The sequence below is a fragment of the Centroberyx affinis genome, unplaced genomic scaffold (assembly GCF_046629955.1).
Source record: "Centroberyx affinis isolate AG114_WGS23_722 - 3 ecotype Tasmania unplaced genomic scaffold, CSIRO-AGI_Caff_v1 ptg001738l_1, whole genome shotgun sequence".
Lineage (NCBI taxonomy): Eukaryota > Metazoa > Chordata > Actinopteri > Beryciformes > Berycidae > Centroberyx > Centroberyx affinis.
The window spans coordinates 224,252-251,785 of NW_027280142.1; the positions used below are offsets into that span (position 1 = coordinate 224,252).

Below are 27,534 nucleotides of genomic sequence, written 5' to 3' on the forward strand. Positions count from 1 at the left end.
TTTCTGAGTAGCTCATTTACATTCCAATAGTTTTCCTCTCCTTTTTTCCAGGTATTTCAGAGACAGTTATCCGTCTTGTCATCCCACCCTCCATCATTCTCTCTCTCTCACTCTCACACTCTCTCAGAGGCGAGTCTGGGCCTCGGGGACATAGATCTCGATGCTGTCTGCACTCTCGGTGGCTGAGTTCTGGCGAAACGAGGCTGCCTTCTTAGCAGCCAGCAGACGCTTGCGAGCCTCCTGCCTCTGCTTCTCCGCCGAGGCCGAAGACGAGGTGGACGAGGAGTCGGCGCTCTTCTCGCGGCCCAGCGCCGGCCGCCCCTTACCGGGCTTCTTTGGCACTGGAGGGGCCGACTTGTCCTCGTCCTGCAGCGGCGGGGCGATGGTACATGCCAGACAGAAAAAAGGAAGAGGAGAGAGGGAGGAAGCCATGGGTGGAGAAAGCGGAAAGACAAAAGAAAAAGGAGGAGAAACGAGAGATACGAGAGAGTGAGAGAATGTCATATGGAGATTGTCCTAAAGAAGTTCTGCTATCTGTTCAGGCAGTTTAGGCAGACATAGGACTTTGACAAAGACATTTTAACAATGGCGATGATTTACGTTAAAGCTTGGGATAGTGTTTAGCTCTTTTAGGTGTACAAGGTGATAAACAGAAAAACGCTGACAGTATAGACAATAGGTAAAAATACACACAACGTATATTTGAGACAATACAGTTATTAGTGTGACAAAAACATTTTTCAAAGACATCAAATGGTAACATGTATTGGTGAGCACATTGGATAAAACGTAAAGAAAAAATGGATTAAGGCATCACAAGACACACAATCACCACATTTGCATTGCCAATGCAACACAAAGCTAGAGCAGCTCAAAGCAGGTTAACAGACCCGTGACCATAGGTGTACACACGCTGACAGACACACACACACACCAGATTCACAGACAGAGAGAAATTGACAAAGACAGACACATTCACACGTGCACATGTGCATACAAACACAGACACTTAAACAGAGATGGAGCAAAGCAAGGCTGCATTCTGAGGAGCATGAGCCAGTGCATCTTAGCCATGCTCCACTGCAAACCAACACATAATTTCCTGCACCATGCATGCTCAAAGCAGGGCCTTCCGCTCAAAAACGCCACCGACAGCCCTCTTTGAGATGAATTTTTCCATGCATGCATAAAGGGATCTCGCTGGCCCCTTTGCGCCGGGCGGGGGGGCCCCGTTAGTGCTCACCCCACGCGGGGACAGGGTGAGTCGAGGGGGAGATAAAAAGAGTGGGAGAATGGTGGTGGTGGTGGGAGGAGAGAGGCCGGTTTCGGCGGCTTTCCTACCCCAGCCAGGGCACTGGGCAGCAGGGGTGGGAAGTACCTTCCGCTCGGGGGGCGAGTGGGCGGCCGCAGAGGACACCGGCTGCCAGTCGTTGGACTTGAGATGGTAGAGCTCGTCGAACTTGAGGCTGATGTCCTCGATGGAGAGCTGCAGCAGATCCCAGAAACCGGCCAGGTCCTGGGCTGTGGGCCGTGGATTGGCATTCACATTCTGACAAGAGGAGCAGGGAGAGGGGAATGAAAATGAATGAGTGAGGAGGGAACACAGTAAAATGGGTGGTGATGAGAGATGATGTACAGTGTATGAAATAAATAAGGTGAATGTTGTGGAAAGTAATGTATTACAGGATAAGGAAAAGGTTAGAGTTACGACTTAATAATACTGGAATACAATTAATTTACAGGCGTAGGGTAAAAAATAACTCTGTATGTCGTTAAAAACTGAAATGGAAAAAAAAACCCATACATGAATCTTGATCCCAGTAAGCTGCACTGGTATTATTTTCCTTTCCCCCCCTAATCTCTCATACACAAGTGCTGCTCTTTCCACATTCAACACTAGAGGGAGCCATGTTACAGCACAATATTTTAGTCACGCTGTATTCCACACCAATATAGGTGATTAAAACAGGCATCTATCCTTTTGAGTAAAAATCTCACAATTTTAAAATGCTGTCTACATTGCCAACCGATTGAATATTGAGCCTGTATATCAACAACCAAACACTGTTGTTTTAAGTTTAATCACCACTGAAAATGAATATTCCAATGGTACAGTAAATAAAAAAAATAAATTAAGTAATGCACAATATGTCACACAAAAAACAGAACACAATCATTGAAGATCCACAGTCAAGTTAACATTAATAGTAACAATAGACTGTCCTTTTACTTATTTGCAAAGAGTGCCTGTCTATTGGTTATCTATGCAAAGTCTGCACAGATGGGACAGATAGATATAAAGCTAATCCTGCTCCAACTTCTTTTCCTCTGACAGCCGCTGTGTTTATCATGCTCCAGGCAGACTGGCCTTTGTTTGGCCGGCGCTGCTCTGTTCTCCCTGGTTTCTGTAACAGACTCAGCATATTTAGCAGCTGCACAGACGGTTGTGACCTCAGTCCAGACTCTTTTGGCAAAAACACTGCTGCCACGTTTTATCATGCTAATTCACCTGTCAAGGTCACAAGACTGCGCGGCATTCTGCTTTGTGTTGGGTTACAACAAAGTTTGATATGCGATTACGTTCACAGCTGAGACAATCTACAGCTGAAGATCTGTCATGTGGCTTTTCAGACAGATATCCATCATGTCATGTGCAAAATGTTTAATACATGTTTAGTCATTGCAAAAGGATGTTATGTATTTAGCTAACAGAGGTGGAAGATATGTCTTCCAGTATGAAATAAGACAACAAAAGGTACATACTCCAAGATAGAACAAAACATGAAAGGAAATCTGCTCAACAATTGATCGCCATTAAAATTCTAATAGATTATTATTATCTGACTCATTTAACATTGTCAGCTCCCATTCTACACTCAGACGCGCACTGAACATTATGACAAGATACTATGAGGATCATCGCTCAGAAGCACTGCATTAGCTATGTTACACTGTGTTACACTACAACAACAATGGCTGAATTGCTAGCTGAGTGCTCATATGAGAGACAGTAATACATTGGGACAATGATGGTGCTGAATAGTCGCTGCAAAACAGAAAACAAAGTGCTGTCATTAGCAGAATGTCAGCCCGAGGTCAGCTTTGTCTCACAGACACTGTACTGAAATCAGTGTAATGATGTGATGCAGATCAGAGGGCTTAGTCTCTCAGGAAAAAAGGTATGGCATAGTGATATCAATGGCCATTTAATATTCATGGTTGATTTGCTAAACTAATAGGGCAAAATGTTAAAGTTATTTCCCTTTGGTGTAACATCAATAGTTTCCAGTACTTAACTGAATGTTGTCATGGGAGCTCCTGAGCCATCTTGTTTATCAGTAGAGATATCACATGCCAACTTATGCTGTCCTTCCAGTCTGAAAATCAGACTCCTGGCACATATACCAACTAAAGCAGATCGACCAAAATACAAAGTAATATACTGTATACGAAGTAACTTTTTCAGGAGGTAGTATCGGTAATTTGCAACTATTGATAGTAGAGTAAGAAGAATGCTGTTGGTGAAAGGGGCACACAGTGTCAGAGCTTAACAGCTAACAAGGTCACAGTGGGTGGGCTCATTAAAAAAAAAAAGAAAATGCTATTTCTATGAGTAAGATCACAAAGTATTATTTGCGTGGAGCCAGACTGTGTTGCAACATTACTACTAGTACTGTTGCTTCATTTGTTACTTTGAATATCACACATAATCACAGCATTTTGAAGAGGCTGAGAGTTAGGTTGTTGTGGCCGTTTGATGCCGTGTTGTCTGAGTCCTCATGTCATGCTGTGATGCGTGCGTGGGTGTGGCAGTGTCACAGAGAGGTGATACCTACCAAGTTTTGTTCACACAGTCCTCTGAACTGCTGGAACTTCTGGGACATTAGGAGCTGGGCACTTCCTACTGCACTGCGGACCTTCCCCAGCACTGCAGAGAGGAACACACAAAAAAGAAAACACACACATACACACACATACACGTTCATGAAAACAATAGTCATTTTATTGATTGTGCGTCTGAGATGTATCCTGTTACTCTATGAAACAAAAACCCAGTGTTTACTTGAAGCTGTCATGGTACACTAGAGCAGTGGTTCTCAACATGGGGTCCGGGGACCACCAGGGGTCCTTGAGGGGGATCCTGGGGGTCCCAAGCAAATTGATGAAATGTTCATCTTCAGCATTATTTCATTTATAAGAAGTTAACACAATTAGAGGATGTAGAAGAATGACTGTTTTATTCTCAGATTTGGGTTTGAGAGACAAAATCTCATCAAATGGGGTCTGTGGCCCTAATGTGGACTGAATTTGGGGTCCTTGATATGAAAAAGGTTGAGAATCACTGCTCTAGAGCATGTCTACATCAGATTCACAGCACATCCTCTTGTACACCAAGGGTTCTCTGCCTTACTGATACAAACAGAGATACAAATATTGTAATGATGTACAGGGAACCATTGACTGGAGTGATTTGGAGGTAGTATTTCATAGATGCAGCTGAAGTTGCTTGCCTCAAAGGGAACAGTAAATTGGTGCATTTTGCTGATTTTTTGTAGTTATCTACAATCCTTTTCGATTTCCTTTGATTTGCATTTGAACACCTTTATATACAATCCCCTTGTAACACAGTTACAAGGGGACACAGTTTCTCTCTCTCAAAAAAAAAAGCATAAGCACAACAGTATATGAACATTTAAATCTTACAATAATACCAACCCCAGTCCCTCACAAAGGAAAATCAAACCCAAAGCTTGGGTGTCTAGACATTTAGGTGTGCCTTGCAATGCTTTGTCAAACCGACTCCACAGGGTGGCATGAGGAGGATTACAGTGTATTGGGCAGTGTTATCCTCTTTAAAGGCATCTAAGCCTATATAGATACTCCCGACCTAAGCCAGTCTGTCTTCACTATGGTAGTCTGTTGCTGTACATTATCAAAACTAGGACATCTGCCCTCACAAAACTGGGACTCCAATCTGATCATTGGGTTGTACAGTTATGGCAATGCGATTACAGAGTAGTGAAACCAAGCTCTGTACTATGGTTTCACGTCAGATTTAATGCCGACTTTGCCGTAAAAGGTCACACACATGCCCATTCAAAACATGCATATACTAAATACAGACACACAGACACACACCCCCTTGTTCATAGATGGATCCAGCCCTCCTGATATGAACAGAGCTTCCAGAGCCTTCCCAGTGTTTGTTTTTGTGTACAGTATGTGTGTGTGTGTGTGTGTGTATACTGCAGTATGCCCTGTCAGGCTGATGTTGAAGCGCTAATCTAATCTGGAGGTTTAATCAGTTCCAGAGTAGATTTGTGTAATTCTGGGGATTACAGGCCTGCTTGTGTGGTAACCCCAGGTATTACCGCCTCATCCCCTCCATGCTGTGTGTGTCTGATAGAGTGACTGCAGGGCCGGGGGTTGAACCCTATATCCGAGCTCTGAACCAAGCACTGAGGTCGGTCAGTGATAGATCTCTGGGCAGAGGCACAGGATGTGGGGTTCTTTCCAAGGGACTGTGGACTTTTGATTTCAGTAATAATTTGACTGTAGATTTTGTTTGAGGACTGTTTTCTGGGCCAAGTAACTCTGGGTATGGCCTAATTTTTGAGAGATGGACATTCATTATGTTGACCCAGGAGTAAACCATTTCAAATTTAATTGGATATTATCATCGAGATGAAACTGGGTCATACTGTTTTGGGTTAGGGTTAGGGTTAACTGATGAAACACGACTCGATACTTGTACATCCATCTCTTGCTGTTATGTCGAAATAAAACTTACATATCCAAACTTACTAGATCTAAATGACAGAGTATTTAGTTAAGGGGGTAAAAGGTTGGTCTGTCTTACCCTCCTCTGACAGCTGGTTGTCTTTGGTCTCCTGATCCATCTGCTGGCACCAGCCTTCCATGCGTCCCGTCTCCGCCTGCAGCAGCTTCAGGAACCAATGGCCGTCTCTCCGACACAGAGTTCCACCTCCTCCGCTCTGGGGGGCACTGCTGTTACTCCCATTCCCACTCTCCAGCCAGGGGTCCGGAGGCGGCAGCGACGACGGGTCCAGCGCTGGGTCCAGACTTTCAGAGAAAGAGGAAGAGCTACTTCGCGTGGTGGAGCGGTTGAGGATCTGCCTGGGCGGCGGAGGTGACGAGGCGTCACCAGTGGCGTCTCCGTTGTCTAGAGAGTTCCGTCCAGGGGGAGAGTGCATGGACTGGCTGGCGCTGTTGACCATGACTTTCTTCTCGGTGGGCCTGGCGTTGTTTGAGATGATATGGGAGATGATGGAAATGTCCTGTGTGTCCGAGTCTGTTTCTTGCTTTGAGGCCATGCTACTGGAGCGACTGAGCCTGAAACAAACAACAGGGTGAAACTCAATGTTAACTGGCCTTAATTATGCCTTGAAATCAAAGAGATACAACTTGAATTTTCAGAGCAAGCACTTTAATTTTGTCAAATCACTTGCATAATCGTGGACAAGGGAAAAAATATGAACAACAAGAGTAACTAGCAAATCCTAGTTCCATACAAAACCATGACCGTGACATTAAATTCATATTACATCTACTCTGAGTGCACAAATAAATCTCTGTTTGTAAAACAGAAGACCATGAAAAGATAAGAAATGTTCCAAGAATGATCTCTCCATTACTGGAACAAACATGTAATGCTGTGTTCTCGACACTGAGCCACTTCATCTCCTGCTGGTCAATACATGTATAAATAAAAAGAAGACGACTATCGATCAGACTAGCTTTGCTTTGCGTACATGATGATGGTGCACTCAGACTGGAAGCAGAAGATATCATATCACTTGGCGTCTAGCTTCTTGTTTTCATAAATGAGGGCAAAATGCTTGGTTGGGTAAATTGAAAGAAAGGGCTAAACATTAATGCTGTCTGACCTTGAACAATGTTGACTTCCTATTATTAATCAGGAAATGCTAAACAAGTGGAGATTCAATCAGGGATGGAAATACTATGAATGCTTGGAGAAATCTTTTCCAGTATCGGAAGATGATAAGAATAGCAAGAGATTGTGTTGGTTTAGCAATCCCCAGACCTGGCTTACCCTCTGACTTTTCAGACACAGCTGAGGGATTGTCAGTCTCAACAGCAAAAATGTGTGTACAATATAAATAAAAACTTAGGCAAATGACATTCTGAAAATTTTTTTTATATCTAAATAACTGACAAATTCAGACTCAAAGCAACTGCTTTGTACAAAACTCTGCATGCAAATATAATTGCCACTGCTTCCTGACAGGAAGCAGTGGCATGTTGTGACTGGGACAGGAAGTGGACTTACTGCCACCCGTCCTCCACCTGTACTCCAATTGACTGAAATCTGGCCAATGGCGGGGTCTCCTCTCGTTGAACTTCCTGAATACAGTCAACCTAAGAACAAATAAGCGATGATATCAGCAAAAGGCATTACCAGTAGTGACTCAGAGTTAAAATGAATCAAGTCAAACCTGTGAAAGTGGAGTCTGAATTGAGAATCTTAGTGTAAATAATTACATGGACCCATAACGCTGACCTCAGACTAGCACAAGAAGAATTGTGTAGGGTTTTTCATTTTCTAGATGGTAAAACAAAGAACATCAGAAGAAGAAAAAAATCCCTACAGTTTCTCCCTCAGTTCAGTGCTTGGTTTTTCTTTAAAATATCATGATTAATGGTTACCCTGCCCATTGCCAATACTAGCTTTGAGAAAAAAGGTTTGTAAATGTGCAAGTTTTGGAAAATGGTGAAAAGGACTGTTGTTTCAGCACATACAGAGGGGAAAGTTATGGTTGAGGGGAATGATAAATATGCATTCTATGCTACTAGACTACAGTATAGTGCTCAGCAGCAACACGGCCTCTAATGATAGGAAGAAGTTCACCCTAATGAGACCTCTAGCTTGCAAGCACATTTTTGGACTTGAGGTGACACACTCAGACATACCCATATACCACAGGGGATTAATGTAAAAATCCTCTTTTTCCTGGATTCAAGCTCAAAGGGGAGGATGTGACACACTTGGAATATAAAAAAACACTATCTGCACTACTGTTAATGATTGTGATGGTACACATTCAAATGAAACAGCACTGACTCAACTGTACCTGCCCTGATTATTGTAACAGCCCTGACCTAAATGTAATAGTACTGACCGCAGCAAGAGCCCCATCACCTACCTGTATGCCAATGGAGGACAGTTTCCTCCTGGGTACTGGGACCACTTGGGGCTCCTCTGCCACTAGATTCCCTTTGCTTAGTCCCGTCTTCAGGGGTTCATGCTGGACTACTGAGTTGTTTGTCTCAGTGGAAGCATTGGCCGTGGTGGCGGTGTTGGCGATGATGGGTTCTCTCGGGGTGGCAACCGGAGTGGGGATGATGTGCGGGGGGCGGGAAATACCCCGGGCCAGGCTGTTGGCACGGGTGCTGTCAAGGCTGTCAGAGGAGTTGCTGTGAGCGTGGCTGGACTGGCTGTTGACCTCTGACCTGCGGTCCTGCTGGTCCAGATAGTTGTCCTGGGCCGACTCGGTGCTGCTCTGCACTGTCACTGAGATGTAGGGCTTGGAGGTGGTGCGGGGTGGCACTGGTGGAGGAGCAGCCTTCTTACAGGTGGTTATGCATGTAGAGACTGAAGGAGATGGGAGAGAGAGAGAGGGGAGGGAGATACGGGAGAGCAAGAAATGAGAAAGAGAGAAATAAGGGAAAAGAATACGATGAAGAGAGATAGAGATGTTAGTTTAAGCAAACCTTTGTGGGTTGATCTCAGTAAAACAAAAATGTCCCAGTGAAAGAGTGGGTCTAAGTACGAAGGGGTACTACAAAGGAGCTTGAAACGTCCCCTAATTGCTCATCAGTATCATTCAAATAATTGACTGGCGAGTTTTCTCGGCTGTGTCACAAGCAAACCTCACCATGATGCACATGAATACACAGAGACATTACTGCATGAGGGCTGGAACACCAGCAGAGACAGGGAAGCGTCCTGTAAAGCGGAAAATCAAATTAAGCAGAACAGTGAACAAACATACCATTCCACACAGGTGGCTAACATGAACACACACACACACACTTCAAAGCCTAGACCTAGAGTCAGGTGATGTACAGCAATGTGACAATGACCATGTGACTCCTAAGACAGGACATGGTTGAGTAGTTGAAGAAGGCCATTCATCAATTCGCACCATTCTATCAAACCACCAGGCCCCCAACCAAACCCGACTGCACACTGGAGGGGATAGCAGAGGTACATTAACCATGGAGAAAGACTAGAAAGAAAGAATAGAGAGAGAAAAGAGAGAGAAAGAATTGTCCAGACAAACCGACAACAGACAAATAGTGTAATAAGAGGTGACTTGTCACACAAGTTCTGCATAATCAGCACTTTACCAACTTATTTCATATCAGGAGATGCACACAATTTCATGACTGGATCTGTAATGGGACATGAAATATGCCTTTTCAAATTCGAGACACTTTTAAGCATTTTAGCCGATTATCACAACACCACATGGCCAATCATACTGTAACTATCTCTGTTCAGTGGCCATTGAGGTTGCTCTTCTACCACTGTACCAAGTTCTGGAGAAATGGGCAGGGAGGATATGTCTAAACCGTAAATGAGCCTTGTTTGATTGGGCCAATAATGGATGGTTTGCCTCTTCTTATGTCTGCTGATAGGCGCACAAATTTTGATGGTGTTACGTGAATTCATTCAGAAGTCATAGGCAATGCATTTTAGTGAGAAGCCACACCAACTGCCATGCCGTGCTTTGGCCATTTGGCATGAAGCGTGAATTACTTAGTTCTTCCTTGCCCCATGACCAACCTTTCCGCAAATTTTGTGCAAATCAATTCATACTGTTTTGAGATATTCTGCTAACAGACAAACAGACAGAATGGGGTCAAAACAAACCCTTCGTCCAACTCCGTTGGCGGAGGTAATAAGCAGATTTTACTGCTCAAAGAAAGCCTCAGTCAAGCATCTCCACTCATTTCCCTGGCCCGCGCTTGTTGGAGTACTTTAGTTCATTGGCCATGTCAGACTACAGTTTCAGAGCACAATGCAGGCTAATGCAGCCACTCATTCACTGCTCTCAGCATCTTATCTATAGACCATCTCAACTGTCTGATGAGGACAACGGTTACCCTCTCTCAGTCTGGATTGTATTAGTGAAAATCAAGATAAATGGAGGTGAGTAGACATTCAGCCAGTGATCAGTGTACAATAAGAGATCAAGTTAGCAGGTTAAACATGAAAACATGAAAAATCAAACATGAAAAGTAATGCAAAATTGCAGTGGTGTGCACTTGTGATATCAATCAGATAATTTTATTGGTAGGTTTCGTTGATGATCACAATATTCATATGAATCAAAAGATAACATACACAAATTTCCCATGCAGATAGATTAGCAATAGTACTTGAAAATGTCATACAAAGACTAAAAGACTCTTATGTTGACTGTAACTAAACTAAAGTCTCTGGTGCCTCCTATCAAGAGACCACAGAATTTTGCTCATGCTCCATAGATGGTAAAGGCAGAGTATGATGCTGGAGCGCTAACACTTCCAATCTAAACAGGGCATTTCACTGTAACATTATGAACCTTGTGGTTGCTATTAAATCCTTCTAACAGAAGCTTTACTTTACACCACACTGGAAAAAACTGTGGAAAGCTCATGGAACCCATGGGAGACCACAGAACAGAGCTAGGACAGAGAGAGGGACAGACGGCATTTTGAGGCTGAGCAGTGGGAAGGAATGTTAGTATAAATAAGAGCAGTCATGACAACACCAAGCCTGTTTCGTAGCCTGATACGGAGCGAACAGGCTGGCTTGACAGTACAAATGGCAAAGTACATTAACAGCCATATTGTTATTCTGTTGTGAAAACTGCAATGAAATAGGCTAAAAACATTTGGAGCTAAAACAGCCCAGTTGTCTACAACAGTTTATGTTGCAGACAACTCAGCTTTGACGCAAGTGAGTCTGCCTTATGCAGCTCAATCAGAAGGGATAGGGGATTGACATTGCAGCACCACAAAATTGACCATGTGGCCTAATTATAGAAAGAGGGGTTGGCTTCCAATTTAGAGAAAGCTCGCAAATGCAAATAGCCATGATCTTCTGAACATTTCCTGAGATAACTTCCTAAATGTCTCATTTTGGGATGAGAGGAAATTTGTATGACAGCATTTGATGAGAGCAAATGTGAATGCCATACCCTGTGACACCCTGTGTGCTCTTACAAATATTTCAAGGCCTAGTATTGCTTCACTGAATCTTGTTGTGCTTAGAAATCATGACATATCCAAGGATTTTGAAAAAGCCTAGCAGCAAATATGTGAGCTTGCTGCAGAAAACACTCAAATAAAAGGCTTGTTGTTCAGTGTAATCCACACTACTTAGCCTTATCCCCAGAGTGTAACTTCACCTAATGCTAAACTCATATGACCTCATGCATATTTTGCTCTCAGACTATAGTCCTAAATTGTTTAGCTAACCCTGACCATCTTCACACAGCTGTCAGCCAACTCTTTCACAGAGCCATATCAGTAGGTGTGGTGTTTGGTTGAATAAGCCCCAAGATACCTGAACTCCTACATATGGGGCAGCTCTTCACTCCCAACTGAATGGAACATGCCACCTTTTTACAGGAGAGAACCACAGTCTCAGATTTGGAGGTGCCGAAAGAATGAAGCCAAAAGGTTGACATCATCAAACAGTAGAGACACCGCCCCACTATCGGCAACCTGGACACTCTCCAGACCTCGGCTGTGCTTTGATATCCTGTCCATGAATATCAAAAATAGGAGAGGGGAGAAGGCACATCCTTTTTGGAGTTCAATGTCCACCTTGAACAAGCTTAATTTATGCCAAGAATACAATCAAAGCTCTCACTCCAGGTATATGAGGATCAAATGGCTTGCAGTGGGGGTAGCACCGGTACCTCACACTCCTGCAGGATACCTTGGGACCTTCTGCAACCAGGATGTAAACCGCATTCTTCCTCCTGAATCTGAAGCTCAACCATTGGCTAGACTCTAAGCACCTTGGCTTAGACTTTCCCAGGGAGGCTGAGCAGTGTGATCACTTCATAGTTGGAACACACCCTCAGGTCCCCGTTTTTTAAAGACGGGTACCAGCACCCAAGTCTGCCCATCCAAAAGCTGTTCCGAAATCCGAGCGCGATATTGAAGAGACGTGTGCCAACTATGACACTCCAACAATATCCGAAGCTGTCAACAATTCAGAACAGATCTTGTCCACCCCTGGCATCTTACCAGACAGAAATACAGAAAGTCAGTTTAAGAATCCTGCAGTTTAGTATCCATCTAAACTATCTAGGTGACTAGCCATGAATTATCCACCAGCTTCCAACCTCCATCCATGCCTTAGGAGAAACCTGCTGAGACAGTCCTTTGCTGTCCATTTTCCATCTCTCTCATCTCTTATGACAGAGATAGATGCTGGGAAGAAGAGGGTCGCCACTGTTGTGGCAGCTATGTGACACACTGGCTCCACTCCTACATTCCAGTCTGCAGAATTGTGCGTCAGTGGGAGTGTTTGCGAGGGAGCATGTGTGTGTGTGTGTGTGTGTGTGTGTGTGTGCATGTCCCCGCGTTTGGATACCTGCCCTGCAGTTCTCCAAGTGTCACATCGTGCTTTCATCATTCTGAACAGAATTTACCCTCGAGTCTAAATACCACAAAATCTGCTTTACTCACAAAAAACAAGCCGTAAAATCATAACTGACATTTGCCTCTGAGATTAGACAGGAGATAAAGTATTATGGTTGGTGGGGTTATTCCGGCCATATTGGTTATAGCCTATAAAATAGAATCTAGCTGTTTTGTGACAAAATGCCTTTAAAGGACAGAAGGTGCACGGATGGCAGGAACTTGGCTGAAGTACTGTTTCCCAAAGACAGAGGAAGAGTACACAGCAGCAGAATTCAGACTGCTTCCTATACTTGCCTTACAAAGCTCAGCTACACAAACATACACAGCTGTACAAACAAACAACACATCCTTGATCGTACCAGTAACTGACACTAATTTCCATGCTGACAAAGCTTTTTCTAAGCCGGAACACCCATCTGCAGCAGTTACGGGTTGTACAAATGGTCATGTAGCTAAATATTGTTGCTTCTTAATGAAGCTCAGGCTGTATGCAGGAGCTGTTGGCATGCACCACTAAACCCCTCCAATCCTATTCAACAGAAATGACTAGTTGTTCTTGCTTGTCCAGAAGGGAATTTAACAACAGCAACAACCAGGCGCTTTGTGCCAAAATGCTCTGAGTGGAATCTTGAGTGGGCGCTGGGCACTGCTGTTTTCATGCCATCTGGACAGTGGGGCTGTTGTCCACAGCAAGGCCCAGTTCACAATGTGATGTTCAAGGCAGGAAAACAATTAGCTGTTAGACGCTTTAACAGTTAAAAACAGTTGCTGGCAACTACATGACTGCTCACCCTCTCACCGGGGCACAAATTGAAGTTCTTCATGACTTAGTAAAAGCAAATACATTTCCCACAAGTTTATATATAAGATATAAAGATGCATTAGCAGAGCAAGTCAAACTGTGCCAAGGGAATATTTTGTACATCTTTCAATTTCCTTGCCCCGTTTTCCCTGCAGCTCTAGCTTTCTCTTTTCTTTCTGCTTTCTATCCCTCTATTGCAATCATTCTCAATTTCTTCCTCTAGGTCAGCCGGTCGGTTTTCAATGAGCCACTGGAGCAAAAGTGTAGCAGGGAGAAAAATACAAAAAGAGATAATTACACAGCAACCCAATAGTTATTACATGAGGGTGGGTGACACAACCAAAATGTGTGGGAATGCGTGGTGGCCTTGTTTTTCTCCCCAGTGGCTGCTGCTGTCACTGGTAACAAGGTGCAGATTTAGCACCTACTCGAAGCCTCCGGGTGGTTGGTGAATGTCAGCTTACCAGTGATTTACACGGTCATTACAAAAAATATATGGGTCAAGAGGATAAACAGCATGCTAAGTTGCACAGCTAGGACCTTTAGTGAGGATGGGAATGTCTGTGTTTTCGTTAGTAATCAGGGGTGGAGTGGGAAAGAATGACGGTTGTGGCTGCAGTGACATAGAAGTTTGGAGGCAAATTAGGTGTTGCTCTTTTTCTTCCTGTTTAGGTTGCAGTCAATGTGGGTCACAGGTCAATATGGAAATTATAGTGTATGGAAAGTAATATGGAAAGGTGGTGTTGGCACATCATTACATCCAGCAATATGTTTCTATTCAAATGGATGAGACATTTATTTTTCATTATGAAGGCAAAAATTCAACATGAAGTTAGTTAAGTTGTTATTTCATACAATTCTACTGTATGAGTGGGCCACAAGTTTGACCAATGGCATTCAAATGGACACTGAAAAAAGAAATTTTGGTCCCAAACCATTAAAGTGCCTCTCATCTGACCAGAACAAACAAACACAGCTAATGCATGGCAAGGTGCCACTTTATAAAACAGGATTAGTTAGTTGAGGACAAAAGGGAGAAACAAGCCACAACCCAAACCCACTTCTCCACCATTTTGGACCTGCCAGCTTTTCCCATTACCCAACTAAGACACTAATCTCTCCACACAATATAAGGAATTTGGACTTTATATAGCCTGAGCATGGTTACTGCTGAGGGGTTCATTCCACTTTGTGGCAGTCAGACCATGCAAACTCCCTAACCCCCTCTATTTACAACATCAACACTGCATGTAGCCAAGACCATGCCATTGTTCCATTCCAACTACCATTAACAAACCGCTGTTTGTAGTTTATATCTGGGTAAAGCAAAGTCAACTAGAACTTGAATGAGGTTGGTGATCAAAGTACAAAAAAAAAATGCAGAAATCAAAAGTGCATCAGTGTAGTGTAGCAGCTTGCCCCCCATTTTCGATATGGTGGACTGAATATATACAGTATGTGTTGAACATGCTGGTAAAATTTAATGCACAAATGAAACTCAGTATTTAGTAGGACATGATGATGCCATATGAAACAGAGCCACATGTCTGCAGCTGATCCTGCAGCTAACACCCAAATATTAGTGTCACACAGCGTGCTCAGGACGGGGAATTACTCCCTTACTGCTGTTTTATTGCTAGTATTGATGATGATATGCAGATGGTATCTTGGCTACATGCTGACTATGGTCTAAATTAGAGTGATAGTAAAACTGAAAATAATAAATAAATAAAAAATAAAATACAAAAATTTACAGAGATAGGAAACTTTGGTCAACTCTAATGAGCTAGAACCCAGACGATAGTCTCCTCCCATAGCGTTCTGCAGTTAGCCATGGGAAGGTTCTGGAGAGATAATTAACTAGGCTAACCACAACTGACATCACTGCTGGTGGAGCACATCATTTTAGGGCCTAAAAATTCCAAATTAGGTAAAGAAAAAAATGTAATATACTATTTATTTTGCCCAGTTTTAGAATGTATATTTTAGGCATTACTGCTATATTAGTCCGTTTACAGTGGAGAGAGACAGGAAAGATGAGAGAGACAGAGAGAGACAGAGAGAGAGCGAGAGAGACCTCACCAGCCTTACCAAAGCCCAATCCAAATACATATCACACAAATTATATATCAAAAAAGCTCTTCAGCATGGCATCAGGTTAGCTCAATGCAGCTAGTGGAGAGGTTACAGGGGTTTCAAATGTTAAGTTTTGTTTAGTAGTTGAAATGGGTTCATCCTCTCATTGTGAAAATTACAGAATGCGTCATTTCACTGTTGAGCCCTGACCCAATTTGCCTGTCACCACGTCTTGCTTATTTCATCCATCGAGGAGGAAAGGACTGAGGATGAGTGTAATGGTCGGTGTGTGCACTACACCATATGTGCCAGGCAGTGAGTCTCAATAACTCAGAGGGTTGCATTAGAGTTGTGTCAAGAGGCAGTTTCGGCCCTGCTTAATTCTGGTCTTATCGAGGCTGCTGAACTACTTCCAGAGTAACCATAAAAATATCAAGCGGACTGGTTGAACTGGTCCTCTGCGGTGGTCAGCTGGAGCTGGACAAGAAGCTAGAACAATGAAAGACAAAAGATGGAAATGAATGCTCCATTAACTCTCAAACTGTTGTGCATCACTTGCCAAGTGGCCTGCTGCCTGCCAGCTGACCCCTCTGTTTTGTTTAATCCAATAACAGCCACGAGACACAGACAGCCCGGCCTGAGCCTCCATCACCACTCTCCTGCCACCAAAACCATTATCCTATTGAGTTATCTCATGAAATGTTTTCAACGACAGCAAAGCTACAAAACTGTAAAGTCTACTAATTAAATCTGTGCTCTAAATGGGATATAGTTGATGTTGCTATACAAAGGCCACTGTCTGGGACAAAAGTGGGGCGGCCATCAAATGATCCCTGCAAATCTGCCAATTTTCCATCTCAACAACCTAAGAAGAAGCTTTAAAAGGACACTTGAATGCATTTTATTGTAGGCACCCATGGGCCCAACCAGACAACTAAGTATAACTTGTCCTCACTGACTCTTTCTCCCATCACATGCTTACACAGGACCCCACTTACCCTAACTCCCATAGTGGAGCATCACAGCATCCATGGGAGCGCACATGGTGGGAACATGTGCTCCTGATTTCAGCAACACAGCACTCTACTGAGTACATGGTAGGGGATACTCAATAATTAATATAGTCAAGAGTGCATTAAACAGCGCCACTGGAGGCATGGAGACCATAAAAGGCAACAGAGGCAATTGAGGAGAGAAGATAGCAACTCAGCAGGCACTCAGACATTTATCTCAAGACTCAGAGGTAAGAGTTGGATGGTGCTGGATGGTACAGCTGTCTCAACTTGCTAGGTACACTAAAACAAATTTTAAATTTATGTACATGTCACTATTCATTCACCATATGGTAACTAGCATGAACATTTCTCAATATTTACAGTATAGTAGGCCTGGAGAAAATGAGCAATAGAAGTGTTCAGTGGTTTGAGTGAATCTCCTCTTTGTTTATGATAACCTAGATATGAACGGCTGGAGTGAACGGTCATGTTTTAAATGATAGAGAGTGAAAGACAGCGTGAAAGTCAGAATGCCTATATAATATAACTTATATTATACATAGCTTATATTATATTAGCTTATATTATATAAGGTAGGCTTATATTCACCCAGGGCACGACATTAGTGATCCAAAAAATGCCTGTCACACTGGCTTTTAAGTAAGTTAGATGTGCAAAGAATGAATGAAGTGATGAGGAGGGCAAACTAAGTGCAACCAGATCAAACAGAAGTTTCGAAAGGTAAAGATGGTCCAGTCACCTCACACCAGACCGAAGACTGTAGTATGTTATAGCATGCTAACGTTAACGTTACTAATTACAGCTGAAGCCAAGCTCAGCACCATAAGCACAACAAAACCGTACGCTGTTTCCAACATTTACAGTCAAAACACTCACCCTCCAGTCAAGCGCAGAGAAAAGCGGCGCACGGCGGTGTCTTGACTCGACGCAAGGCTGGAAGATTTATAAGGCAGCTGTAACGGGAGTCTGTGTCCACTGCCTCTGTCAAGCTGGGGTCCGGGATAACAACAGCCGGGTTTTGGTTGCCTTTTGTTTTGACGAGGAGCAGTCTCTCTCCACCCGAGGGAGGCGTGGCGGGAAATCTGCTGCTGCCTTCAAGTGCGCCTCGGAAAAGCTTACTTCACAGTTTGGAGGTCGTAAATATGACTTGTCGCACAAAGTGCCTTTGGTCGGAAATAATAACAAAATAGACCCTGTAACAAGAATAGTTTTTTGGGGGCTGTTGTTTTATTTTAGAAAACAACACGACGCTACTTTGTGCTGGAGAAAAATGCGCATCAGACATGTACGTTAATATGGAGGTTATATTATTTATTAAAAACAAAAATGCATGATAACTACATTTGAACATAGAGTGAAAATAAAAACATGCATCAATACTGATTGTTTACATAAAATGCCAAACAATTCCATATAATAACAACATACAGTGGGCTGACATGTCCATGCTCTCTGCTCCTTTGCTCACATCTCAGCTGGAGCATCATGTGTTCAGTGACCTGATGCCCAGGTCACTTCACTGTGCACTGAAAACAATTTGACAAATCCCTGCAAAGTGTCCATGAGCTTGCTGTCTTCTAAACTTTCAGGCACAATAAAATCTTCTCTGGTGTTTTGCTTTCCCTCACAGATGAGGTGAGCGGTCAGGGTGAACCACACTTCCTTTGCACTGACAACTGCAAACTAGCTGCCTAGCAAATGATATACCTGTGTCTTGCACACTTGTCTCCATGCTGTTGATATGACAATAATCATAACTTCTGTGTTTCTGTAAATGTCATTATAGTTAGTGGACAGAATTTGCCATTGACTTTGACATCAAACAAAACAAAAAGAAAATAAAGGAAAATTAGGGTAAAATGTATTGAAAACTGTACCACAACACACCTAAACACATAACACACTTAAAGTTATTGCAACACAGAAGTAGCCTATATAACATTATTAATAGCAAAGAGCTGAATAGAAGAAACAGTTCGGAGAGAAAACAGGACAGAATACTGGCTGCCATGGCGACAAAGACTTTTGGCAAAGTGGATCAAGGATGAAGATTTTTAGCTCTCATCAGCTTCCGTAGGTCTCATTTGGGTATCAGGTAGATCTCATTTCCTCCAAAGTTACCACATCATGTATACTTCAGGAACGCCCACTTTGCAGGTCACTTGGCAGTAGGCCTAATCACATGTCTTGACAAAGGTCGGAGAACCAAAATGCTGACAGAATAAAGCAGCGTTTGTAACTATGTGTAAGCGAGATCAATTTTTTTTTTTTGACAAAGTATTCGAAATTAGCACCAATCAGAATCACACTAAATATGGGTCCTGTGTAGGTATCGACTGTTTGATTGGAACACAGCGGCAGTAAATTGACACTCTCCCAGTCATATTTACCACTTTGTTGTAACGTACAGTACATGTACACTCAACTTGCAATTGCAATATTTCTGACAGCACATGAAGGCAGCATATTGTCTCTGGTCTGTTTTGAAGGCTCTCGGGTGAAGAGCGCCGCGATGTGGACGCTCTGCGGTACCAACCCAAGTGGCTGCACCCTAAACTTGAGATCCAGGCTCCAGTTCAATTGTGTGTTGGTGCATGTGTGTCTGTGTGTGAGAAAGAGTGAGAGAGAGAGAGAGAGAGAGAGAGAGAGGGAGAGAGGGAGAGAGAGAGAGAGTATGGGTTGGTGGGTGGTTGAGTGTGTGTGTGTGTGTGTGTGTGTGTGTGTGTGTGTGTGTGTGGGGGAGGGGGGGGGGGGGGTGCATGAGTTGAGAACTTGAGATCCAGGCTCCAATTCAATTGTGTGTTTGTGCATGTGTGTCTGTGTGTGGGAAAAAGAGAGAGAAAGAGAAAGAAAGAGAGAATACGGGTTGGTGGGTGGTGTGAGAGTGAGTCAGTGAAGTCTAAATGTCCAAGTGACACGGTTTCTATATAATCTATATATAATATACTTGTGTGAAAAAGCACCTGTGTTCCAGGATGTGAAGTATGAAAAAGGCAAACCAGGATCTATCCAACTGAGACATCCACAAATTTGTGGCCTTTTCGGCAATTATCAGTACAAAATAACATCTCCGGCTGAAACAGAAAAGCTAACCTACTTATCTCCCTTCATGGGGTTCAGGTTGAATTTCTCCTATGCAATTCCCAAGGTGAGCATTGAGCTAAATATAAATGCACCCCCTCAGTATCCTGTCATCCTCTCAGAGAACCTATGAGACATTGTTAACCTATGCAAAAAACTCCCAAGTTCCAGGGAAATGTCATATCAAATGTTTTGCAGTGGCGACTTGGTTAAGGTTGGTTTTTGGAGGGGAGAGGAGCTGGGTCATTGTGGGTTTCAAATTGTTACCTGGGAGTGTGGGAAAGATGCGTGGTCTGTCTGTCTCCAAACGCTGAAGAAAAATTGCAAGCTGTTTCTCCTTCGGGGCTTTGTCCAAGCCAGTGGCTATCAGGTATGAGCCGAACTGTTCTTTCCATATCTTCCATGGGGCAGAAAGGTCGTCTAGCATGGGCAAGAGAGGCTGCATTTGAGCCAAAATGATGGTGTGTGCATCTGGAGGACTTGTGTCCCACCCAGGACTGAAGGTGAGCACTCAATGTGATGTTATGATAAAAAAAACAAAAATATATTTTGGCCCACGTGTGGTAGTGACTCTAACGTAGGGGCGACAACTTGACAATCATTACTAAGGTTTAATGTATCATGTCTTATATTTGTTTTACATATTAGCTAGAACTCCCGCTGTGATAATGAACTTAGTTCTGCAGTTATACAAGTAATTTAAATTTTTTTACTATTATGAATTCAAAGAATTATTGTGAAGATTGTTGTTCATTCTACAGTAATCAAAACCTCAAAGTATATCTGGCGTATTTTATGAATATGACAGAAAACAATCAGATTGTCTCACTTGTTATTGTTATTTATGTGTTATTTGTTGTTAATTGTTATTTGCCCATTTGATTTGGGTTGTCAGGTTATTAAGTAATTAATTAAGTAATTTGAAATCTGGTTTTTAGCTCAGCTCTGCTTGTGGCCAGCGACTCACCAGTGCTGGTGCTGTAGGTGCGAACAGTGGTGGCAGTCGGAGGTGGCGACCCTGAGTCCATGGACGCCGTGTCGTCGTCTTGGGAACAGCCGGCTTGGATGGCTCTCAGGTAGCTATGGCTACGGGATCGGAAGCATGTTGGCATGGGCAAGTCTGGAGGCTCCGGGTTGTCCTGAGAATGGGAGCGGGAATCTCTGAATGTGGACTCGGAGCTGCGGTCCTCATAGCGATGGCTCATTTCCAGGTCCCGTAGCTGGATGGAGGAAAGAATCAGGTTGGTACAGAGGGCACAATCTGCCTTGTTGACAATAGTCTCACAGTAAGGAGAACAGCGCTGCATGGCTGGGTCCACATGTGCTGCATGTATGGGACTGCAGTAGCTGATCCCAACAGCACTCCAGCACTTGAACTTACCACTAACTGCCCAGCTGACTGTGTCTGTAAAGGGCAATCCACACCTGTGAGGCACATTTGGTAGGATGCAATAAAATGGCACCAAAAGGGTCAAAAGTTATATTGCATGGGAAACTACAATTAGTGCAAACTAGTGCAGAGCTTTATGTATTGGCCTCCTGTTTCCCTTCAGACTCACTGTTTAGATGGGGTATCATTTTACTTGTTAGATGCATTATCAATTTAAAAGTTACAGAAAACAAAGCAAGCACCAAAAACTAGGAATCACATTGAAACGTTTTTCGTAAGATGTATATATAAATTGCATGCTTATAAAAAAAAGAGTCAACTATTTCTGAGACTTGCTTAAAATTCATGAATGCAGAGGGGGAAAAAAAGTGGCACAGCTTTTGAAGACTAAGAAGCAGCCTTGCAGATGATGGGTTTTCATATTCCATTGACTGACAGCAACAACCTGACTGGGAGCCAAAAATTGTGTTTGTAGCAAAGGTATTTTGATGAAGCACTCAGTGGTGACAGAAGGAAGGAGGCGAAGAGGGGAGTGGAAGAGAGAGAGAGAGCATGGAAGAGGATGGGGGAGAGAGTCTAGTTATAGCCACAGTCCACGTTTTTGGTCAAGTTTTGGGTAGAGATGATTTTAAGTAAAAAAAAAATGTCCCATACTAAATTTATTTTGTTTAGTTGAAAATGACACAAGTTGAGGCACAACAAGTCCAAATTATAGTCCATGTTGGATTTGCTTGGTATTTCACTGCACATGCAAAAGAAATGCAATAAATTCACGCATCAGCTCACTCTGAATTTCTTATAATGCAGTGACCTGTCAAAGATTGGGTCCAAATCTCATAGTAAAAGCTTGTAATGCCTCATTTGACAAGCCCATTGAAATAGATCAGAGCCAATTCAGCATAGTTGTTCATCATTTCAGTGACCTTGTCATTGGGAGGCTAATAGCTCTTATGTAAGTGGATGAATTAGACCTGAAACCACCAATGTCACTCATTCAACTTTTAGGCTCAGAACATTAATATGAGATACATTTGGGAAATGGGGATTCTTTGTTCAATATAAGCTCATTTTATTAATGTCATTCAAGCTGTTATCTGTGAAAATGCCAATTTTACTAGGGGAATGAGTGTTAGTAGCTCAAGGCAGAAGGCAGTGTCTTTGAAAATGACTGGTGATTTGGAAGTGGAAAGTTTGCTAGGAGCTAAGTGATGTAAATTTAGAGGAAGTACAAATGTACTCTTAACTCATTAGAAGAAAATCTACTAGGCTAATGAGAGAAAGAAATACACAAACAGAGAGAGAGGGAGAAAGAGAGAGGGCTGTCAGGCATGCAATAGTTTGGGCTCTGTCAGTGTATAAAAGACCACATTTCACACAATCCATCTCTCCCCTGCCCAGGCAACCTCTGACCTGTCCAATACAGCTGCTCCTGCCCAAGGTGCTGCAGGCCTGGCTGAAGTCATCGTCATCCCAGCGTGGGAAAGATGAGCCTGAACCTCCAATGCAGTCTAGGTTGTCCAGGCTGCGGTTATTGGAGAGCTCTCTGAGAGATGGAAGACAGCTGGAAAAGGGAGGAGGATAAGAGGACAAGAGAAAAGAAAAAGGGGATATGTGAGGATATGAAATGTGAAGAAGAAAAGTAAAGGCAATGTCAGGAGTGCGTGAGGAAATGTTCAAGGGAAAGATGCCAAAAGAGGCGATGTTAAAATAGGAAGACAGGGACGGAGAAGGAAAACATGGATCAGGGGAGAAATGAAATGGCCAGCAAAGAGAGGAATCAGGAGAGAGAAAAAAAGGAGGATTATGTTGTTATTTCTTTGAATAACTTTCATTTCACTTTCATTTATCGTCATGAATCCAAATCTAGACTCCGTTCAAAAATCATCTAATTTTAGCATCAAACATTATAGCATCTGAGCATGCAAAGCCAATGATGTCAGGCCACGCATATACACAGCTAACTGTGCCATCATGGTGCCAAAGTCAAAGAACATTAGGATTACCATCAAATACCAGCTCGAATGAAATGATTAGTCTGTTTTACTTGGTCTTTGTTGGCACACAGTGATAGTAACATGACAGTAAACTGCCATGCGATGGTCTCTGGACACATATGCCCCAACCCCCTCCCCCGCCCGCATGAATAGCGGCAAACTGAGCATAGGGCTACATTTTACCTAAAAGCACCAGGGCAGATGGTATCTAGAAGCTTGAGGGAAGCTGGCAGTTGGAACGGGCATGAAGTTGGCAGTTCGAGTTTGCCGCTGACTTTACAAACTTCTAATGGGGGCTAGTGCAAGGTGATTGATCGGAGGTCATCCAATCAGGAATAAGCATTTGCACCGCACCCCCAAGAAGCAGCTGACAGGCCTATCACTGACCTGCTCATTGACCTGCCCAGCTGGTGCAGAGAGGACACACTGTGGAGTGGAGACCACAGGGCATCCAGCTCCCCCTGCAACATGGCGTAATCCAGGGTTCTGCTGTTCATGTCAATCAGGGTGGAGCGCGGGGTCGGATGGTCAGGGATTGGCAGTTGGAGTAGGGTTAGTCATTCAAGCACGCTTTAAGGGGAGTATAAATACTTACATTTCTAAACATAGATCTTAAAGGAAATTCTGTTTTATTATTTTTTAGATGTGCTGAGGAGTGTGTGTACTCCTCCTCCTGATATGTAGAAATGTGTGTGTCAGGTAGGCCTGTGTGTGAGCCTCAAGCTGCTGCCCTCTTGTGTCGGTTAACTAGAGTTGTCTTTTCACATAATACTCATCAGACTGTGATTGTGATCCAACCAGAAACATGCCCACTGTTAAATTAGCTGCACATACTGGGGAACTAGCAATGTGTCATTTTGAGATTGTAACCTGACAAGTTGAGGAGCAAAATTACAACAAGAGAAGCAAGAGCGAGCTTTGTGATCTACGCAGGAAGCATGTTTATTGCTTTTTACAGGGATCATCACTTTCTGTAACTGATCCCTTCACTAGGTTTTGCTCTTGCTGCGGTTTATAATTGGCCGTATTCTAATCCTAGCAAATTTCTAATGTATGTTAGGGCACAAACTATCAATTTATCCTTTGGTTTCCTAAAATTCAGATTATATTGCACTTATTTGCAAAGAGCTGAAGTACAGTCTAGGTTACAAATCACACAAACAAACACATTATTGACTGTTCTGTTGATTCATGGTTCATGACAGAGTTGGTAGCCATGAAGCATGGAGTTGGTTGTCACAATTAATCTGTTTTTATTGCTGTAAAATTGGCACATTATTGACACTTTATAAAGAAATCAAGTTATTTGTTAATATTATCCGAGACTCATATTCAGTAAACATTGTGTGGGTTTTGAGCTGATGACTATTATTTACATGTTTACAGGAATTTTCATCGAACAACACAAATGGAAAGAACTACATCAACAAAGTTCAAATCTCAATTATGACATTTATGTGTGTTGCTTTGTGTTATTTGTGAGGAGTGTATTGCTGAATACAGTATGCGTATATCTGAATGCTTTGTTCATTGGCAAAGTCTGACATATGAGCCCATCAGTGTGGACACTGAAAGTGAAGTTTTTTACCATGTGTTAAAATCCAAAATATAGACCCTTCTTTTTACATTGTTCAGCACAATATCAAAGCATGGATATCTACAGCAAAAGTTTAGCTTAAAATACCTTAATGTAAGGAGCAAATCATAGCATATAGTTTTTACACATAGAAACTAGTTTTATCCCAGACATCACCAGATGTAAGTTACCAAAATCCGTTGCCAATTAAGGACGCTGTGAGCGCCCCAACGCAAATCTACAAGGATTTTTAGTCCTGAAATCTGAGCAGACATTACCAAAAATGGTAATGTTGTCTGGTTAAATTTGTTTAACATTGGCTTGGAAACAAATTAATGCGTTCAAATGCTTTCAATCTTTGTCATTTCTGAAAAAGCCTAGTCAAGTCAACAAAGTCCCACTGTGCCTGCACCGCACTTAGTGCAATATTGTCTGCTTCGGAAAGCATGTAATTTAAAGACAGCGAGGCACAAGCTCAGTCGGTCAGAGAAGATGAGGCTGCTTTGTGGTGATTTACTGGTTGAGTGCAAACGGAAGAAAGTGTCATGTTGTGTAAACTATACTAACGCTGTCTGTATCTTCTTAGCCAGACTGCGGCCTTGCAGGACCATCGGTAAATCACGGCTGAGGAGATGACAGTAAGGCTCCGGCATGTGGAGGACGGCAGGGAATCTGACGCCACTTAATTCTATGCGCGAATAAGCGCAGCTTGGTTGACTCTGTGTGTGTGTGCGTGTGTGCGTGCATGTGTGTTGTATGCATTTGTGTGTTCCTCTCTTTAGTATGTAGGAGACTGCATATGAGCCATGCCATGAGCTTAGGTTCTTAGGTATTCTCCTTTTACTTGATTGTTCGTGCCAATCAATCTTGAGAAAAAAATATTTTTCTATGTGAGTACATGGGTATCTCTGAAAACAGCACTTTGCATATCCATACATTTTAGCATAAGGCACTCTCCCTTGTTATTAAATACTAATGTGTACTGCATAATAATATACAGCTCTGTGTTTCAGTCTGTTGTCTTACTTGCGTGGGGGTAGCTGGTCGCTCAGAGACTGCTGCGTAGCCCTGAGGTAGCTCTGGCGACGAGCGGCGGTTTTTGGCGAGGGTTTGGGGCTTCCCTCCGAGTCGTCGCTGTCCTCCATGTCGCCCATGGCTTTCACATAGCTGCCGCTGCGCATCCGCCGACATGGTATTTCATTGGCACCCCCGCTGCGGCCTAATGTGCTACTCCAATCACCCTACAGGCAGCATCAATCCGCTAAAATTAGTCTTTGGTTTTCTTACAAACTGTGTCATCCCTGTATCACTGTATTGCTGCTTTTCATGAGAATGCTTTGATTTTTCATTAAACTATACAAGATATGGGCTTTTATTTTAGAGATCATATCATTCTCCTGCGCTCTCTAAATTCATTCAGTGCAACTTATCTCAAGCACTACATTCACTTCAGGTCTACTCACCCTTCGCCCAACCTGCAGGTAGTTGCAGGTTAGCTCCTGTTGGCAGGATTTGGACTTGAGCATGGACCTGTCCAGAGTAGCTGAGCCCTTCTGGATCACCTGCCTCGGCTGGCCCATGGTCAACGTGGACCAGGAGCTCCCTTTCATAAAGTCACTATCATTGATCAACATACTTGCTCCTCCTCCTCCTCCGCCACCCCCCGGCCCAGGAAGTGCCTGATACTTCATGTCGTTGTTGCTTTTGGAGGAGCTGATGGTGTTGTAGCCGCTGTGGATGTATCTGCTCTGACCTCCCTGGCTGTCGTGGGTGGTAGGACGGCCCAGAGTCATCATGGCCATGGGGTTACGGTAGCTGCTCAAATCGCTGCTGTCCAAATCGTCCGAGCTCCAGTAGCCCGACATGTTGGAGCGTGGCCGTCGTTTGGCAGTCCCCTCTGATTTAGTACCCCGATCTTTACTCTTGGATCTGCGATTCTGCTTCCCTCCATCTTCGGTGCCGGACGAGCCTCCACCGCTGCCAGCGGAGCGTCCGTTGATGTTTCCTTTCATGTTGTGGCTCTCCAGTGACTGGGACTTTGCGAAGAGCTTCTGGACTGAGTGTAGCATGTAACGGATGCGACCCGGGCTGTCTGTGCGCTGCTTGGTGGCAGCTACCGCAGACGTTCTGTGGAACTGCAACGTGCTGAAGCCATCTCGGCCGCCAGGCAGCTGCTTATCAAACTGCTCCAGCAGATTGGGTGGTACCTGGTTCTTGGTTGCGTGATGTGATATAGTTGCTGAGCCACTTGTAATCATGGGTGTCCGTCCACTCATCCCTGCCATGCCTATGCCCATCCCCATGCCCATGGACATGGACGTGCCCATGGTCCCTGTAGTTATCCCCCCAATGCTATCCCCAGGCGGGGAGAAGTCAGACTGGTCGTAGGAGTTGTAATGGATCCTGGGGAAGGTGCTGCTGTTGGACAGCTGGTTGTTGAGGGGCAGCATGCAGTCTGGTGGGAGGGAACCGGGGTTGGCTGAAGGGTAGTGGTGGGGGTCCATGGTGCCATAGTGGTCCATTGTGGGGCTCAGCAGGTAGGGGCTACGTGGCAGGGTGCTGGTCTTTTGGGGGTAGAGGGCCTCCGGAGGGACTGAGGAGGGTTCGCAGGAGTCAGACAGGTGTCTGTTACGGTTTGTCCCTAACCCTTTCATGGTGGTGAGGAGGGGCCCAGACCTCTAGAAGACCCCCAGGCCAGGGAGAGATGAACGACGATCTCGAGGGTGACTCCTAGGACAGAGGAACAAACAGAATGAGAAAGAGAAGGGAGAAAGAAAACAAGGGGTTTAGACTATGTACAAAAGTACTGTGCATCATGCACGCACGCACGCACGCACGCACGCACGCACGCACGCACGCACGCACGCACGCACGCACGCACGCACGCACGCACACACACACACACACAC

General features: G+C 43.7%; 1 protein-coding gene across 5 annotated transcripts; it reads right to left on the reverse strand.

Moving 5' to 3' along the window:
* Positions 1 to 27,279, reverse strand: dlgap4b (discs, large (Drosophila) homolog-associated protein 4b). 5 transcript variants are annotated; one of them, XM_071528890.1, is made up of 12 exons: positions 26,089 to 27,279; positions 25,652 to 25,866; positions 23,437 to 23,538; positions 22,466 to 22,616; positions 20,633 to 20,885; positions 19,933 to 20,085; positions 8,187 to 8,635; positions 7,313 to 7,401; positions 5,861 to 6,354; positions 3,837 to 3,928; positions 1,379 to 1,549; positions 1 to 366 (listed from the first exon to the last, which is right to left on the reverse strand). In XM_071528890.1, the coding sequence occupies exons 1-12, from the start codon at positions 27,277 to 27,279 to the stop codon at positions 124 to 126; spliced, it is 3,603 nt and encodes a 1,200-aa protein (XP_071384991.1). In that variant the 3' UTR covers positions 1 to 123. The 5 variants fall into 5 exon arrangements, with proteins under 5 accessions (XP_071384991.1, XP_071384992.1, XP_071384993.1 ...); XM_071528891.1 differs by lacking the exon at positions 23,437 to 23,538 and having other exon boundaries at positions 5,861 to 6,348; XM_071528892.1 differs by lacking the exon at positions 19,933 to 20,085 and having other exon boundaries at positions 26,065 to 27,279.
* Between the last annotated feature and the right edge of the window lie 255 nt (positions 27,280 to 27,534).

Excerpts from the sequence above, each read along its gene's own strand:
- dlgap4b (XM_071528890.1), bottom strand. The coding sequence starts at position 27,279 with ATGAAAGGGTTAGGGACAAACCGTAACAGACACCTGTCTGACTCCTGC. Across the intron at positions 22,617-23,436 it reads CTGGGCAGGTCAATGAGCAG|CTGTCTTCCATCTCTCAGAG; the intron begins GTCAGTGATAGG and ends TCCCTTTTCCAG. Across the intron at positions 3,929-5,860 it reads CAACCAGCTGTCAGAGGAGG|TGCTGGGGAAGGTCCGCAGT; the intron begins GTAAGACAGACC and ends TCCTCTCTGCAG.